At 34.6% G+C, this 17413-nt stretch overlaps 1 protein-coding gene and 1 long non-coding RNA gene across 2 annotated transcripts; one reads left to right on the top strand and one right to left on the bottom strand.

The window, feature by feature from the left end:
• Positions 1 to 4332: 4332 nt before the first annotated feature.
• Positions 4333 to 10572, bottom strand: LOC144432469 (uncharacterized). Its single transcript, XR_013480710.1, has 4 exons — positions 10519 to 10572; positions 5331 to 5447; positions 4951 to 5019; positions 4333 to 4425 (listed from the first exon to the last, which is right to left on the bottom strand). It is a non-coding gene; the product is annotated as an uncharacterized LOC144432469 (long non-coding RNA).
• Positions 10573 to 11324: 752 nt separating this feature from the next.
• LOC120334009 (selenocysteine lyase-like) lies at positions 11325 to 17071 on the top strand. The gene is made up of 8 exons (XM_039401449.2): positions 11325 to 11344; positions 12176 to 12326; positions 12900 to 13166; positions 13808 to 13935; positions 14795 to 14944; positions 15265 to 15495; positions 15947 to 16043; positions 16165 to 17071. The coding sequence occupies exons 2-8, from the start codon at positions 12188 to 12190 to the stop codon at positions 16392 to 16394; spliced, it is 1242 nt and encodes a 413-aa protein (XP_039257383.2). The 5' UTR covers positions 11325 to 11344; positions 12176 to 12187; the 3' UTR covers positions 16395 to 17071.
• The last annotated feature ends 342 nt before the right edge of the window (positions 17072 to 17413 follow it).

Raw genomic sequence — 17413 nt, 5'->3', positions numbered from 1 at the left:
AAAATCGCTTTTCCCTTTAACTACTGGATACTGCTTTGAAATTTCAATGGTTAATTCATTAGAAGGGTATATTTTTGTACTACTCCGTGTCCATATATTTGAGCATCGCGCTCTTGTTTCTATATAAATTTGATAACAACTGGACGAGATGTTATGCATAGAGTTCAAAACCATAATTCCTTAATAAACGACCGTCCTGTTTTTTTATTTTTAAATTAATATTATGTATCAACTTACCGCTTTCACCTAATTTTAAGATAAACTATCTGAACGGTTCTAAGTCACAATGAAGATATTTCTTGCATCGATTCTGCTGTTGGTTGCTGTATTGTGTATGTTACTTGGTGGCACATACGGACAGATGCAAGAAATACGTTAGTTCAATTTTATTTATTTACTAAAATCTTAAATTATTTGACAAAAATGGTGAAGTTCTACATCAACGCAATTTATAAAAACATGGAGATTACTTCTATGCAAAAGAATGGCTTCATGAACTAAACTCAATAAATCAACAAAATTTATATCTGTATAAAACTATAGGAAGTTACTAATCGATATACTCTTATTTAAATTAAAAATCAACTGATCACAGATCAGCTAAAACTATCGATTACTATTTTTTCTGCATTACGGATATTTATCTTATTGTTGTGACTTGGTTCTAATGCAATTCTAATTTATATTTAATGCAGCATGTGAAGAGGCCTGTGAATTTAACCAACATTGCGATACATCAACAGGGGATTGTGTTAAAGGTAAATTTGTAATATTATTACCAAGTGGCTCAATTTCTATAAACACCATCAGTCAGGGTTGTAGCGAGGAATTTGCAATGATGAAGGTGGTTCCGAAATTTCTAATTTCCAAGTAAAGCTATAACAGCTAGAGTCGGTAAACGTGGGGTTTCCAAGGGTCTCGAATCAAGACTTCGAGGATCTAAAATTCGTTTTAAGCTACTCAAAGTTGCTATGTATGATACAGAATATTGCTTTTTTACATTTCAAAAGTGGGCTTCCGTCCCTTACCCCCTGGCTACGCCCTGCTATCGGTCCAAACGCCGTTTCGAAGCCACCGCAAATATCCGTAGCCGAATGCACATCACTTCTATGCAACACAGTTGGTTCATAAACCCCACCACAAATTTATCATTGTCTTTCAAATTTTTGTGTTTTTCGGTGTTTTCTAAAAAGCCAAGCACAGATTTCAAACTTTATTACTTATTGATCTCGATCGGTAAGAATGTTGATAGATATTTGTCTGTTTGTTTGTCTGTTTCACTTTCGTATGTTACGCGATATCTCACGAGAGCGAGATATGTTCCAAATTTTGCATGTGCATTCATCATATCTCGGACCAGAATCGTATTGATTTTGGATGAAATATGTCGTATAATCAGCGAGTTATCAATTAATTAGTGATGGGACACGTGGTGTCGCTATGGAGTTAGAGCGAAGGAATCGAAACCGCAAGATCGATAAGTCGGCGGTTTCCGATCGCTATCTAGTTATTACTATTTTATTTCAAATTTTTACCGATATACCAGCAACAGAAACATTTATAAAAACTTTTTTTTTCTTTTCAGCGTCATTGGGGAAGCTTTTCTAGAAAGAAAAATAAATTCGACAATAATTTGCTAATTACGAATTAATAATATATTCTGCAGCAATAACATTCGATCATTTTGTAAGTTTTGGATTTGGAGCATGTCAGCATCTTCAGAGAACAGTATTAGAACAACATTATCCAAACATCCATACGGATACTTGTACGTCTGTATATAACTTTCGAACGTCATATATGAACGCGTCCTCCTTTTTTGGGAAAAGCGATTTTTGCACTTTGATTGATTTAGTATAATTTGTATGGGAAACAAACACGGTCTGGGATTACCTCCATTTCATTCGTAGAATTCTAATACAAAGAGGAAACGTCAGACATAAGTAGTACATAAGTTTATAAACACAAGCGCCATACTTTATATGTACCAATCTTTATAAATCCATTTAAAAGTGGCATACACTTGGTAACGGGCGAGTTTCATAATGATGGCCCACTATACTTGACTTCCAAAATAATTCAGGTGGGTAGAAAACAGATTATAGGCGTTGTTGTACATGAGTATGATAAACTGAAGGTCAATAAGAGTGAAATGTTTGTCAGTGAGCCAGTAGTTTATTTTCACATAACGAAAATACAAAATGTGCGAACAGAATTCAGTAAAATGGAAGAAAACTGTATATCAGTATGAAGGTACCATGGTAATCCAGTAAATGGTCATCGAGCAGCGTCACCCATAAAAGAGTCTAACATCGAGTCATACTACAATAGGAAAAGGAAAGCCGAATAATATTCACCAACAGAAGGCGGCCTTTAGGTAGGTTTAAGCGACCTGGGTATTATTGTATTATTACTATTTTTAAATCATCAATATAAGCAACAAACTCAATCTTATAACATGCTGACACTCCCCCGCCCGCCACATGTTATAGGATTTACATATTTATCCCAAGAAGAGGAAAGCCGATATGACGGCTTAACCGTATGGCGAACCACGGCCTCTCGCCCGATTACCATTCCATGTCGGCTAAGGGATTAGTTAGTAATTTGTTTTCGGAAACATGGACTTAATGGGGGAGGAAGTCGTAACTGACCAGCGGTTAGGTAATCCCTTTACGACATTCTGCTATCCGACATTCTTATACATACACCATCACCGCAAGTTTACGTATTAGTCAAACACACGGATGTGTTTTGGATTTTGTTCTAAACACAAAACAATCCAATAAGTAATTCTCATGTTTTCTGATTAAAACCCTTTTATCTAGAAAGTTCGTTCCAAGAAAGCGACGTGGTGTGAATAATAACCGCAAAATCCTTGTTTTCTTATCAGTTTTGTTTTTCATTTCAAGTAAAGCCTTCCAATTCATTGTCTAGTTCAGTGGGCCATAACTTAGGCTGGGCATTTCAAATTCAATATTTGAATCGAATAGTAATTATTAGAATCGATTCAGAGCCAAATTTCGAATCGCCGCCATTTTGTTTCTTTCTTTCCACCAATGGTCGAGGTGAATTTCTCAATTTCGCAACGGAAATCTGACATATAAATGAAGTATTGGAGAAAGCGTGGTTTTGATTGTGTGTGAACGCTGTATTCTGAATGATATATTCTATGTTTTCAGTAATTTATGTGTCTGGAAGACCCAATACAATGAGAAATTTACATATACTTAGATATCTCCCAAGTATTCAAGAATGGGGGCCAAAAATAATTATTCGATTCGATTCTGAAATCATCAGATATTTGAAAATGCCCAGCCCTAGTCATAACCTTTTTTGACTTGTGGCATTTCCGGATGCTTTTAGCACTCGTGTTTGTCATTACAGTAGTATTTATAATGTTATTTTTATTGGTTGATTTCAAATATCATTAGGTCCCAACGATTAATGCTCAAGAGAGTGAAAACACCGTGTGAAATACCCTTGTCAAGCAATCAAACTGAGAAGAACAAGGGAGTTTTCTTGCAAAAGAAAAATCAGTTTTGTGGCAGCATGGTGTCCTCCCCCCCCCCCCCCCCCACCCCACCCACTGCTCTGCTTCCCCTAGTAGGTACCGATTGGGAACCCTAGGTCTAGTTCTTTTCTACTTTTGTAAAAAAAAAACACTCAATTTTTAATATGTTATGTCGGCTTTCAACGTTGTTTCGATATCTCTGTCGTATATAAACGGGCGCGTTCCCGTGTCTGTCTGTGTGTGCGGGGTGTGTGTTTGGGGGGGGGGGGCTATCTAATTTTATGTATAACATCACCTATAATTTACCAAATTATTTTGGATGTCAAGTATAGTGGGCCATCATTATAAAATATTGATTGTCGGGTGAGCTTGGAAGCCTCGGATAGGAATACGTTGGTAGCGTGGAGTAGTTTTCATATAGTTTTGTGACTGTGAGTTTAGATTGGTCATCATCGTCTCGGGTTCGGGGGGTTCTAAACCAGTGCTCGTCAACCGGGTGTATAGAAAACCCCAGGGCGTACCAAGTGTTATATGTTAATCACTGATATATATACCACATCAGGCCATTTTAAATGGATTTATAAACATTGGCACATATATAGCATGGCGCTTGTGTTTAGACTTCTACGAATGAAATTAAGGTAATTCCAGATTCCGTTTTTGTTTTCCATACAATTTATACTAAATCAATCAAAGTGCGTTCATATATAACGTTCGAAAGTTATAAAAACGCACAAGTATCCGTATGGATGGATGTTTGGATATTCTAATGCTGTTCTATGAAGATGCTGACATGCTCCAAATACAAAACTTACGAATGCTGCAGAATATTTTATTACTTTATATTTAGCAAATGATTGTCGAATTCATTTTTCTTTCCGTTGACTCATGGGTTGCCTATCCCTGACTCCCTGGAAAGAAATAATAAGTTTTGTAAATGTTTCTGTTGCTGATATATATATCATCGGTAAAGGTTTGTAATAAAATAACAAAACTAATAAAGTTTGAAATCTGTGCTTGGATTTTAAATGGACACGGAAACACACAAAAATTTGAAAGACAATGATAAACTTGTGGTAGAGTTTATGAACCAATTGTGTTGTAGAAAAGTGATTTGCATTCGGCTATGGATATTTTCGATGGCCTCGAAATGGTGTTTGGACAAATAGCAGAGGATAAGGGACGGAAGCCTCCTTTTGAAATGTGAAAAAGCATCTTTCTGTATCATACATAGTAGCCCAAAACGCTTTCTAGACCTTCAAACTCTTGAGTCGAAACCCTTGAAAACCCGCGTTTTTAGTTTCTTTAGCTGATATGGCCTAACTTGAGAATAAGAATTTCAGATTCCCCTTTTATCTTTGAAAATTCCTGGCTACAACCCTGACTGATGGTGTTTATAGAAATTGAGCCACTTGGTAATAATATTACAAATTTACCTTCAACGCATAACCACGTTGATGGATTGCAATGATGGCCGAATACACATTGACCGTTTTCCCGACATGCTGCATTAAATATAAATTAGAATTACATTAGAACTCAACCACAACAATAAGATAAATATCGGTAATGCAGAAAAATTAGTAATCGATAGTTTTAGCTGATCTGATATCAGTTGATTTTTAATTTGAATAAGAGTATGTCGTTTAGTAACTTCCTATAGTTTTATACAGATTGAAATTTTGTTATCAAGTTTAGTTTATCATTTTGCATAGAAGTAATCTTCATGCTAATATAAATAGATTTGATGTAGAACTTTGCTGTAATTTTTGTCAAATAATTTAGGGTTTTGGTAAATAAATAAATTTAAACTAACGTATTCCATAGATCTTTCCGTATGTGGCACCAAGTAACACACAGATTACAGCAACCAACAGCAGAATCGATGCAAGAAATATCTTCATTGTGACTTAGAACTGTTCAGCTAGTTTATCTTAAATTTAGACGAAACAAGTAAGTTAATACATAATATAAATAAAAGAATATAAACAGGACGGTAATGTTTCTTATTAGAGAATTTTATGCACAACATCTCGCCCAGTTGATATCAAATTTACTTAGAAACAAGAGAACGATGCTCAAATATATGGGCACGGAGTAGTACGGAAATAAAAAATACCCTTTTTTGAATATAGTCTTCTATCGAAAAATACAGTCTGATCCAGTAGTAAAAAAGAAAAGCGATTTTTTTCAATACGATACGAAGAAGAAAAACAACATGATAACAAAACGACCCAAATATCCACTCCGTGTCCAATAAGTCTTATATAGTTCAGTTACTGACTTTACTGTTACCTAAATTCCGGAGCAGAAGGAAATGAAATTCAGACAGTTTCTAATACCTCCGATTTGAGTTTTATTTTATGTCAAAAGAAGGGCGCGGTGTCTTAATCGTTGAAGTGTTAGAACTCAAATTATTGAAAATTTGCCATAGAAACAGACAAATTTTATTTAATAAATTAAAAAAATTCTAAAACTCTACGTTATGAAATTTTTATTTTATTTATGTTGATATAAGAAAAATGACATTGAATTAAGATTTCGGTTAAAAAAAATCAATAACATACTGTAATCAGTAATACACTGTCTAAGTAACCATGGAAATTACAGTGCGACGCGGTATCGCAATATTTCTTCCTATCCACCGAGCAAACTAATATTCCGTGCTCGATGTATCAAGAATTTATAGTCTCCTTTACTCGTTTGAATGGTTTCACTGGTTTTCACATGGTTTTTAATAAAACGAGAGAAATGTTGAAGAAACGATGGTTACATAAGTGATTCCCAACCTTTTTCGTTACAATCCTCCCTTCGCCTATTTTTATTCTTCTCTCACTTTATTAAACTACTTTATTTATTCAATCTTTAATGTAAACTTAGTAGTGTTATGCGCAAGTTGCATTACCGCGTTTGTACAACTTAAGTACAAGCAGTTGTATTACATCAAATACTATGAAAAAGTTCCTCCACGTTTGGAAAAGCTTGCTTTACATAAAGAAAATTTGGTACTCCTGAAGTATGCGCACCAAGACGTCGCATAACCTGAACCCTAACCTGGTACACAACCTGTGTTCAGGTTGTGCGCCATCTTGGTGCGCATACTTCAGGAGGTCCGAAAATTTATATTAGATATTGACACCTTTTGAATCTTATCATGTACATAACTGTACATCAATCAATTAATTTTATTTCGGTCGCTCTGGTATAAAACAAAACAACAACAAACGAACAAACACAAAAGTGACAAAACGTAGAGGACCTGGAGGACGGGCATAACTTAAAGACAAAGTTAAAAACGTGAAAATACGCGTCCGTCCTCATAAAAAACAGTCAAATAACAAAAGTAAATAAAACAAAAATACACTATACAGAATCGGGCAATAACTTTAAATAAATCGAATTAATTACGCAAACACTGATCAGAGGAAAAACAAGACAACACTCTATAAAAAATAGAAAAATTGATAGATTTTTTGTTGGCACGGTTGTGATGTGGTGCAATATTAGTGGGAATAAAAAATGTTACATAAAAATTTTGTTGCAACTATATCGAGAAATATTGATGCATTGCCAAAAACACAAATACGACTAAATTTAAGATTACAAGGTTTAAAAAAACTTGATATAGCATGCGAGTGAGCTTCTATAGCAATGTCACACGAAAGAATATTGCAAAAATAATGTGTAATTGTGATAAGAATGTGTAACATCATGATAAGAAGTTGAATTTTCTAACCATTACCACCGTCTACATTTATTCGACATTCCTATACATACACCATCACCGCAAGTTAATGTATTAGTCAAACACACGGATGTGTTTTAGATTTTGTTCTAAACACAAAACAATTCAATAAATTAACTTATTGTTCTCTGATAAAAACCATTTTATCTAGAAAGTTCGTTGCGAGAAAGCGGTGTGGTGTGGATAATAACTGCAAAATCATTGTTCACTATTTTTTTTCGTTTTAATCAAAGTCTTCTGAATCATTGTCTAGCTGGGTCCTAACCTTTTAAGGCTCGTGGCTCATTTGCGGATGCTTTTAGCACTCGTGCGTTTGTCATTACAGTAGTATTCATAGTTTAATTTTTATTGGTAGATTTCGAATCCCATTAGGTTCAAACTCAATTCATGCTCAACTAAGTGAAAACACCCTGTGAAATAAATAACCATGTCGAGCAATCGAACTAAGAACAAAGGAGAGTTTTATAGACTATTATATGTTGAAGCTTCAAGGATTCATATTTAGTGTAACGCCACACGCTAGCTTTTAAGTATTTTGAATATGTATGAAATAATGCTAAATACCTGAAACAATATCAGTCAAGCCTCTGTACCTTCTTCCAAAAGGAACGAAATTTCTCCCTGGGAAGGAAGTATTTCTTTAAACCACACTGCATGTTTATTTATTGTTTATTGAATGATTTCATCTACAATATGTCTCGCCTATCATTTGTGACGCAAGTACTGAATTTCAAAACACGAAAATATCAAATGTGTTTACTCGATAAAGAAATTGTCAATTTACTTTCAACTGTCAGGCACAGCTTGACTAAATATGAATCCCTAAAGCATCAACATAATTATGATAGAAACACATATTTTTTATGCACAGTTAGGAGCAGTGGCGTAGCAAGACTCTCGTGGGCCCCCCCGCAAAAATATTTCGTGGAAATAATCCTAAAAACTCTCGGATATAAGCTAAAACAACGTTTTTTTTTTCGTCGAAAAGCATAACATGTCGTTATTAAAAGGCAATGGTAACCTAAAATTTGCCGTTTATATTGGTTACTTTAATTTTTTTTTATACGTGCTTCCCCTTCTGCCCATTTCCTGCGTTTCTGTGAGCCACTGAGAGGTTTTGCTTTCGACATCATTCTGACAACCTTCGTAATTTTGGCGGTGCGATCAAACCCAAAGACGCCGAAAATCGACGACTCCCTGGCATTGCTACGTAACAAAACGATTTGAGCAGAACTAACACCAACGTTATAAGATGTGCCTTACTGGTTTTTCAATTCAACTTTTGGTTTTGCGGCTTTAATTTCTAAATTCTAACCGCGTGGGCCCTTTTGCGCTGTGGGCCTCGCGACCGCGGGGGTTGCGGGGGTGGATGCTACGCCACTGGTTAGGAGGGAATAAAAAGATCCAAAAGGTTCCAATATTTAATCTAAATTTTCTTTATGTAAAACAAGGTTTACCAAACGGGGAGAATTTTTTAATAGTATTTACTGTAGTACAACTGCTTGTACTTAAGCTGTACAAACACGGTAGTGCAACTTGCGCATAATACTATAAGGATACATTAAAAATTGAATGAAAAAAGTCGTTTGGTCCAGTAATTAGAGAGAAAAATTCTAACAACAACAAGTATATACAACAAAACGGTCTTCGTAGCCATTACAAAAGAAAACTGCCAACACATGTTTGGTTGGAAGGAGCGGGATATGTGATTTAGGAATATAATTTTGGACGGATTCTAATCTAATCATCGACCTCAAAAATATTGCTTTTTAACACCTTCTTTTTATCCAGGTATTGTTCCGAATAGTATTTTCCAGTTGAATGTCATGCTCCACATATCCGGGTTCAAGAAACTTGCAAATTTCATTCCGGATTTTATTCGAGTTCCGTCTTCCATTATGATGATGTCTGAAGCTTGATGGAAGCCATAACTTTATCCATGTTTATAATAAAGTGTGATACGTATTTGTTAATTGACGTATTTTTGAAGGTTTATTATTTTCGCTGAAAGTGATAAAAGAAAAACATATTAGGCAGCCAGAAACACCTGATTTTGTTCTTAACTAAAGGACCAATTGAGGGTGCAGTAAACATATAAGTGGAAGCAAGTACCCTAGTCCAAATGGGATATAAATCCCTTTTCTGCATTTTTATCGCAAGGATATACAAAATATGTATAGTTGTTGTATCGTAAGCAAATATCATAACAGCGCTATTTTAATTTATTTGATATTATAGACTCTGATCCAGCTTGAAAAAGAAATTAAAAATCTACGAAGAGTAAAACTCGAGACAGACATAACACATTCAAATTTGAGTGATTTCTTTGCAAAAGTAGAAAAGAAGGTGTAGGTGGGTGGAGTGGGTGGGTGGAGGCCACAGTGCTACCACAAAACTGATTTCCCTTTCACAAGAAAATAACCCGTTCTTTTCAGTTTGATTGCTTGATAATATTATTTCCCATGGTGTTTTCACTTTGTTGAGCTTGAATTATTTGAACCTAATGGGAATCGAAATCTACCATTAAAAATAACATTATAAATACTGTAATAACAAACGCACGAGTGCTAAAAGCACCCGGAAAGGAGCCACAAGTCAAAAAAGGTTATGATATGACTAGGGCTAGGCAATAAAATAAAAATAATTAGTACCCAATGATTTTGCAGTTATTATCCACACCTCATCGCTTTCTCGGAACGAACTTTCTAGCTAAAATGGTTTTAATCAGAGAACAATAGGTTTATTTATTGGATTGTTTTGTGTTTAGAACAAAATCGAAAACACATCCGTGTGTTTGACTAATACATGATCTTGCGGGGATGGTGTATGCATAGGAATGTCGAATAAATGTAGATGGTTGTAATGGTTAGAAAATTCAACTTCTTATCATGATGTCGCTGTTTGTGTTATTTTTATATGGACCGCAGCGGTCTGGAGTAATAAACGAATTGATTTATTGTTATTGAAAACATATTAAGATCTTATCTATTCAATTACGAGTTGTATATTTGTATTAGTACAAACTGTCTTGCTACTTTAATGAAAGTTATGAAGTTTAATCTCGGTTAGGTATCTTTAAGTTTTACATTCGTGGTAAATTTCAAGTAAACACATTTGATATATTCGTGTTTTGAAGTTTAGTGCATGCGTCACAAATGATCGGCATATTGTAGATGAAAGCCATGCAGTGTGGTTTAATTAAGCGACCTGGGTGTTATTGTATTATTATTTAAATCATTAAACTAAGCAACAAACTCACCTTCACAACGTGCTGACGCCCCCGTGCCCCACATGGGAAGGAGCCCGTTTATAAACGGCAGAGTTATCGAAACAAGATAAGATAAGTTTATTTTGACTCCATAATCAGCATAAAAGACGATTACCGGTAAATGATTTATAAAAACAAAAAAATAAAAACCGATTATGAAATCAGTAGAGCAAACAAAACCTTGGTTAAGTTTTAAAACGTACAGTACAACAAAGTTGAAAGCGGCTCAACAGCGGAGAAACATTTACTCCAACTTGAATAAATTGGGGTCATTATTTTGGTTGAAGTAAAATATGATATATCGTTTCGATTGTATTGAAAACGTTGTGTGAAAATAGTGAATTCAAATTCCTATGTGATACAAGTTGTTAATGGTGTTAAAGACTAGGCTAGGGAATCACACCGCAAAAATAAGTACGAGTATGGAGCTTTTTCAATAAAACAAGAGAGCTACGCCCAAATATATGGACACGTCTGTTCGCAGTACAGTACGGTTTACCGTACCGTCAGATCACAGTCTACAAATATATTCACACCAAGCGAAGCAGTACAGTAGGACACAAAATGGCGTCCGCAGAACGTTTAATGACGTCATAGCAAACAAAAACAAATCTCACAGAGCTAACAGAAATATTTAAAATGAATAAAAGTAATAGCCTTCTACCACTTTAAATTTCAAAGCAATTGGTCCAGTATTCAAAACGAAAAGCGATTTCTTCAAAACGTGTCAAAGAACAAGGACATTAAGAACAACAACAACATAATATTGAAACGATCGCTATGTCCACTACGTGTCCAATAAGTTCATTGCGATCAGGTAAGGAACAAAACATTCGATAAAGGTAGTTCCTACCTAATAGCGTGCGGTGATCAAATTTTTTTGCTGTTGTCGTTCTGTAATTTTCATTTCATAAGTTTGATGGACCACCACTAATATCGTTTTAGTCAAAATGGCACACGAGCAGAAAAAGGTCGAAAACTCATGCACTGGGGTTATATGAGAAGGCCGCCAGATGGCACGTGGGGTATTCCCCGAATGATCAAGCTTATAAAATTTTAAGATATGTGTACAATAAATGCTGAAATGATGGTATTTATACGTGTATAACTCCTGTGATTAGTGATGATGTAACTGTGCCGATCAACTGTGTTTTATATATTAATAAGAAATATTGTTACTATACATTGCATACAAAAAATTTAAGATGTATGCACAATAATTGATTATCTTATATGATGAATTATGATTGTGTACCGTATTTTCTATGATTAGTGAATAATAATGTTGTAGATGTACTGATCAACTGTGTTTTATATATTAATAAATATATATAGAAAAAAAACAGGCTTATAAAATTCCGAAAATATTGAGCACGTCATACTGTCATATCCCAAGAAGAAATATAGAGAAATTGAGAATAAAATTGGGGTTTAGTGTAGTTTCTTACCACAAGTACTTCTAGTGGTCGTGGTGACGTAATTTTTTGATGGCGTAGTCAGGTGAGGGTTAGGATTGACATGTGAAAAAATTGTTATGCTACGCCCGCTAGAAGTACTTTAGGTACGAAATTACACCAGACCTAAAAATTGTTATATAGAAAAAAACTTGACATGATATGTATCGTTGATAGCTAGGATACATATTCAGACATAGGTAGCGATGAACGTCAAAAACAATATCAGTAACACAATTTACTTGGATTATAATGCAACTACTCCATTAGAAGATGAAGTATTAGAGACAATTACAGATGCACTGAAAAATACATGGGGGAATCCCAGCAGTTCATATCCTGAAGGTGAGAAAATATAGAAGTACTGAAGTATGGTTTTAAAATTTTGAATGGCCTTGCAGCCTTGCGTTTCAAAACAACAGTCAGGAGGCTGGAGTTTATATCTTTACATATATTCATGTGAGGGCTCATTTAGTTTTGTACCTACAGACCTAAAGTACTTTCAGTGGGCGTAGCATGACAACCCCCTGACTATGCCATACAAAAATTATGTCACTACGACGTCACAATCATGTCATAGAACTTGCCAAAGTATACCTACGATCGACCGAAATGGCAACTGCGCTGACGATGAAGAACTCAGTAACAACAGTGATCTCGCTCGTATCGCTGCGACGAGAAAACAAGAGAATATCTTGCTCGATTTCGGGTGATCGTCTTCGCGTCTTGGATGACAGTTCGAATGGCCTTATCACGTCACTGTGACATAGTCGTTCGTTTCGGATGGCGCAGGCAGGTGGGGGTTAGGAACGACATATTCAAAAATTGTTATGCTACGCCCACTAGAAGTACTTTAGGTACGAAACTACACGAGCCCCTAATTGTGTCTAAGCTTTCTTGTTGTTCCTAATCATGCAGGTGAAAAAGCAAAAGCCACGATTACAACAGCAAGAAAACAAGTTGCAAGATCAATCAATGCACAATCATCAGATATAGTTTTTACATCTGGAGGGACAGAAGCTAACAATTGGGTCATTGCTACAGCAATTGAACATTTTGAAAGAACTCAAGTGAAATCTCAACACCAAGGAGAACACAGGCTCAAACCTCACATCGTCACGACAACCATTGAACATGATGCTGTGACATTACCACTGATCAATCTAAAAGACAAAGGAGAAATAGGTATTCTGCAAAATGGGTTTCATCCAATTTTTATCGAGTTATTTTACATTCATCATGTATGTCAGCTGTTCCCAAAAGGTGCGCTGCAAAAATTAACAGAATTGTGTTAAACATAACTGACACAGACAAAAAATTTGGGAATCGCTGATGTATTTCATCTGCCTCGGTATTTGTTATTCATGAATTATTCTTATTTGAATAGCTTCACAATATTTACTCTATATAATCTATATAAAAAACCACTGATACTTAGCATATTTCTGATTTAACTTCTGAACTTGGCAATTGTTAACAAATTTAGAAGTACTATTTGGGATTTAATGTTGGTTTTGTCTAGTTTGTTTCATTGTAGATAATCATAGTTGGCTCATTCAATGCAAATTTTCAAAAATTTTTACTATATGAATCACCGCAAATCAGAAGGTTGGAGTTGTTTAGATGGGATCTCTGTTAATTCTATACAACGAGTAATGCTATATAATTCTCGTTTGTATTTTACTCGAGTTGTTATGCCATCATGTTAAATACATATATAAAACTGTGGAAGTGATAAATTGTTACATATATCTTTTTTTCTTTTTTTTAATCTTTCACTTTTATAATTTTATAATTATAAATTGAAATATTGTTATTTATTTCAGATGTTACGTTTGTGCCTGTTGATAAAGAATGTAGATGTGTAACAGTTGATGATATTGTTAATGCAATTCTTCCCAACACTTGCCTAGTGACTATTATGATGGCCAATAATGAAACTGGAGTCATTATGGTGGGTCCTAATATATATAAATATATAGGGTGTCCATAGTGTCTTAATTTTTTTTTAAATTGCAAAGGGAACTTATTGAAACCATATATTGTTTTGGTCCTCACAGATGTATTGAATGAAGTAAAAATACTTAAAAACATTTACTGAATAAAAAAACAACAATATTCAGAATTGACTTCATAATTGAAATTTGACTTTATGGACATCGCGTTCATTCTTGCTCTGCCAACTATGATCTTGGGAAGAAATCTTCATTTATGGGATGATTGGTTCAAATCGTATCTTAATATTTTTAAATTATTATTGGTCTACATTTATACACAAATTAATTTTCTCTCCCACTGCAGTTTCAATTATGATTTATAAAAATTGTTAGCCCATAATAATAATCTAAAATTTAGACGGCAAAAACTTCATTTAATCTGTCTACTTACACTTACATTATAAATATTGTAAAATGTTCTCTACATTAAACTCATTGGTCAAAAAGAGGGATGAAATTGCAGTATCAGTCAGCTTTTGGATGTATCCCTGTGCTGTGTTTTTTTTCTCAAGCGGCGCTTATCCATGCCTTTCATCCGAACAAGACACCATAGCAGCCATCTATTTCTAAGGATATGCTACTATTATTTGCAAGGACCAGAATCTTTCTAGTTTGGCATTGCTTAACCAATTTATCAACTCCAGGGTGAGGTGGAGTGCATGAGGTTTGAACTCGAGATGTGTAATATGCGATGCCAACACAGTAAAGTCTAACGCTTCAACCGCTAAGCCATCTTTTTTTCTATTTTTCAAATTTACTAACTAAACACATCTACTACCTATGAGTTATCAAGGACTATGTTTTTATAATTTCTAGCCAATCAAAGAAATAAGTGAAAAAATTTCAGCTATGGAGTCAGAATCATTGAGACCATTAATACATACAGACGCTGCGCAAGCTCTCGGAAAAATATTAGTCGACGTAGAAGACTTGGGTGTTGATTATTTAACACTGGTTGGACATAAGGTAGATTTAATTATATTGTTGTGTTGTGAATGTTTACAGATTTAACTAAACCCTGAAAACGAATGATTTATGTCTAAACAGTTCAAAGAAGATCTTATATGGCCGTGCTTGATGACGACAGCCACATTTATGGTCACATTATGGTATTTCTCATTTTGCTTTAGTAAGGAAGATAAGAAAATTAGTTGAAGGGCAATAACAGGCTCTATTCTAAATGCTTAATTTTGATTAATAATTAATTTAAATATGAAACTTTTAATTTTATTAAACATGATCTCAGCATCACAACATATATTGTAATGGGGATCATTTTTTTTTAGTTTTATGGGCCAAGAATTGGTGCTTTGTATGTACGTGGACTTGGTGAGGGTGGAGCCCCATTATACCCACTGTTTTTCGGTGGAGCTCAAGAAAGAAATTATCGCCCCGGCACAGAGAACACTCCAATGATTGCCGGACTTGGTAAAGCAGCCATGATAGCAAATGATGATCTGAAATCTATTTCTGAACACATGAGAGAAATCAGAGATTATTTGGAAAAACGATTATTGGTATATTGTTTTTTTTTAGTTATCAATATAACTGTTCTGTAGATTGTTAAAAGAATAACACCATGTCTGTAAATTGTGATGTTTGGACTAGAAATTACATTTTTGAATAAAGTGGAACTATTGATGTCTTGTACTTTATTATAGCTCCAAGGAGCATATCTTAACTATTACCTAACCTGAGATGGACCGGTAGCCAGATGAATACCATTGGTCTCCTGTATGATTATACCATGTTTTATCAGCTTCCCTCCCCCTTCCCCCAAGATAAATAAAAAAATCCTACCTTCATTTATTAAAGGGCAAATAATATCACAACTGTATTTGTGATGTTGCATACTCATCAGTATTTATCCGACCTTTTACATAATTTGTATCAGTATTTTTTATTCATAGGCGTAGCATGAATCATGTATTAAACATGTTTCATTTTATTATACAAACTTTTTTTCAGGCAGAGTTTGGTGATAGTAAAGTGAAATTGAATTGCTCTTTAGCACCAAGATTACCTAACACATCCAGTGTTTCATTTATAGGACAAAATATGGAAGGTAGGTGAAGTTCTTAACAAAGGCTGAAAAAGCATCCCATTATAAATTACCAATATATCAGTATGACACGAAGTGTATATATGGGCCGATACTATTCATTCTAATTGATTCTTTATTTCAGGATATAAAGTACTTCAAAATATCAAAGGATTCGTCTGCAGTACTGGTTCAGCGTGTCATTCAAATGAATGTAAACCGTCACAAGTACTTTTGAATTTCCATGTTCCATTTGATATTGCAACTAACACAATTAGGTTATCCACAGGACGTAGCACAACAAAGGAAGACATTGACGCTGTCGTGAAGGAGCTCAAAGATGTAATCTCAAGTTTATCTGAAATTGCAATATAGTCACAATTATAGATTATGACAATGCATTTCAGACATGCTGTCAGAAGCTATTGTGGTGGTCATGGCAGTTTATTGGACTTTTTGGTTTTGGACCATTTTTGGGTGGTTATCGTTGTTTTTTAAAAATTGCTTTTCTTCCAAATAATGGATGATTTGTTTAAATTTTTAGTACATAAAATGGAAAGAGTCGTCAGAAGGATATGATTTTTATTTTTTGTATAATTTCTCTGAAAATTATGGGCCCTATAGATTTTCTAATTGCTGCTTTGTATAATTAAGGGTGCACATTCATGGTGGATACAGTTCCTTTTGGCTTTCATTAAATTATTTTGCATTTGGCTGAAAATGTGCGTTCACTGTGGTGGCCATGTGTGTTTTATCATTGCTGTCTTGTCCGATTGGGTGTTCAGAAGATTTTCATGTGAATGCTGTAGTTGGGACAAACCTTTAAAGTTTGCATTTCATAGTAAATGGACCGTTTTGTTAAAAGTTCAAGAATTTTCATTACTTTTCAAATTCAAGTGAATGGTGCTTTAGAAATTTCGTGCAATGAATTTAAATGAATGCTCTTTGGTGAAAAGTTCATTCTTCCTATAACAGGAACAAAATCACAAGTTTTATTTTTATTAAGTGCAATATAGATTGTAATAAATATATATTACAATACCATAATAGAATTGTGTATAGCCATGCATTGGACGTGAATCTTCTACATACAGTTGTCGAGTCTGTGAATGTAACGTGATTAGGTTCTAGCAGACTTATGTTTAGTCAGTACCGGTATTGCTGTGAAAAGAAAGTTCTCATTTGAGTGAAATTAGGATTTTCACATTCATCCCAAGGAAGATGAAAGTTAATGAGGCTGTTTAATTATACTGTCCGGTTATCAGTTTGTTCGGTTTAGTCGTTTTTTGAGATACCTGGACTTGATGCCCAAGTGTTTTTGGACCACCTAGGTATCTACAAAACGCTGGATGCTGCTGCATAGAGCAAAGATAGCGGTTTATAGGCACTTTTCA

Source organism: Styela clava, chromosome 15 (assembly GCF_964204865.1).
Source record: "Styela clava chromosome 15, kaStyClav1.hap1.2, whole genome shotgun sequence".
In the NCBI taxonomy this organism is placed as follows: domain Eukaryota; kingdom Metazoa; phylum Chordata; class Ascidiacea; order Stolidobranchia; family Styelidae; genus Styela; species Styela clava.
Note: the sequence above shows the minus strand (reverse complement) of the source record. Positions and strands in the feature narration are given on the sequence as shown.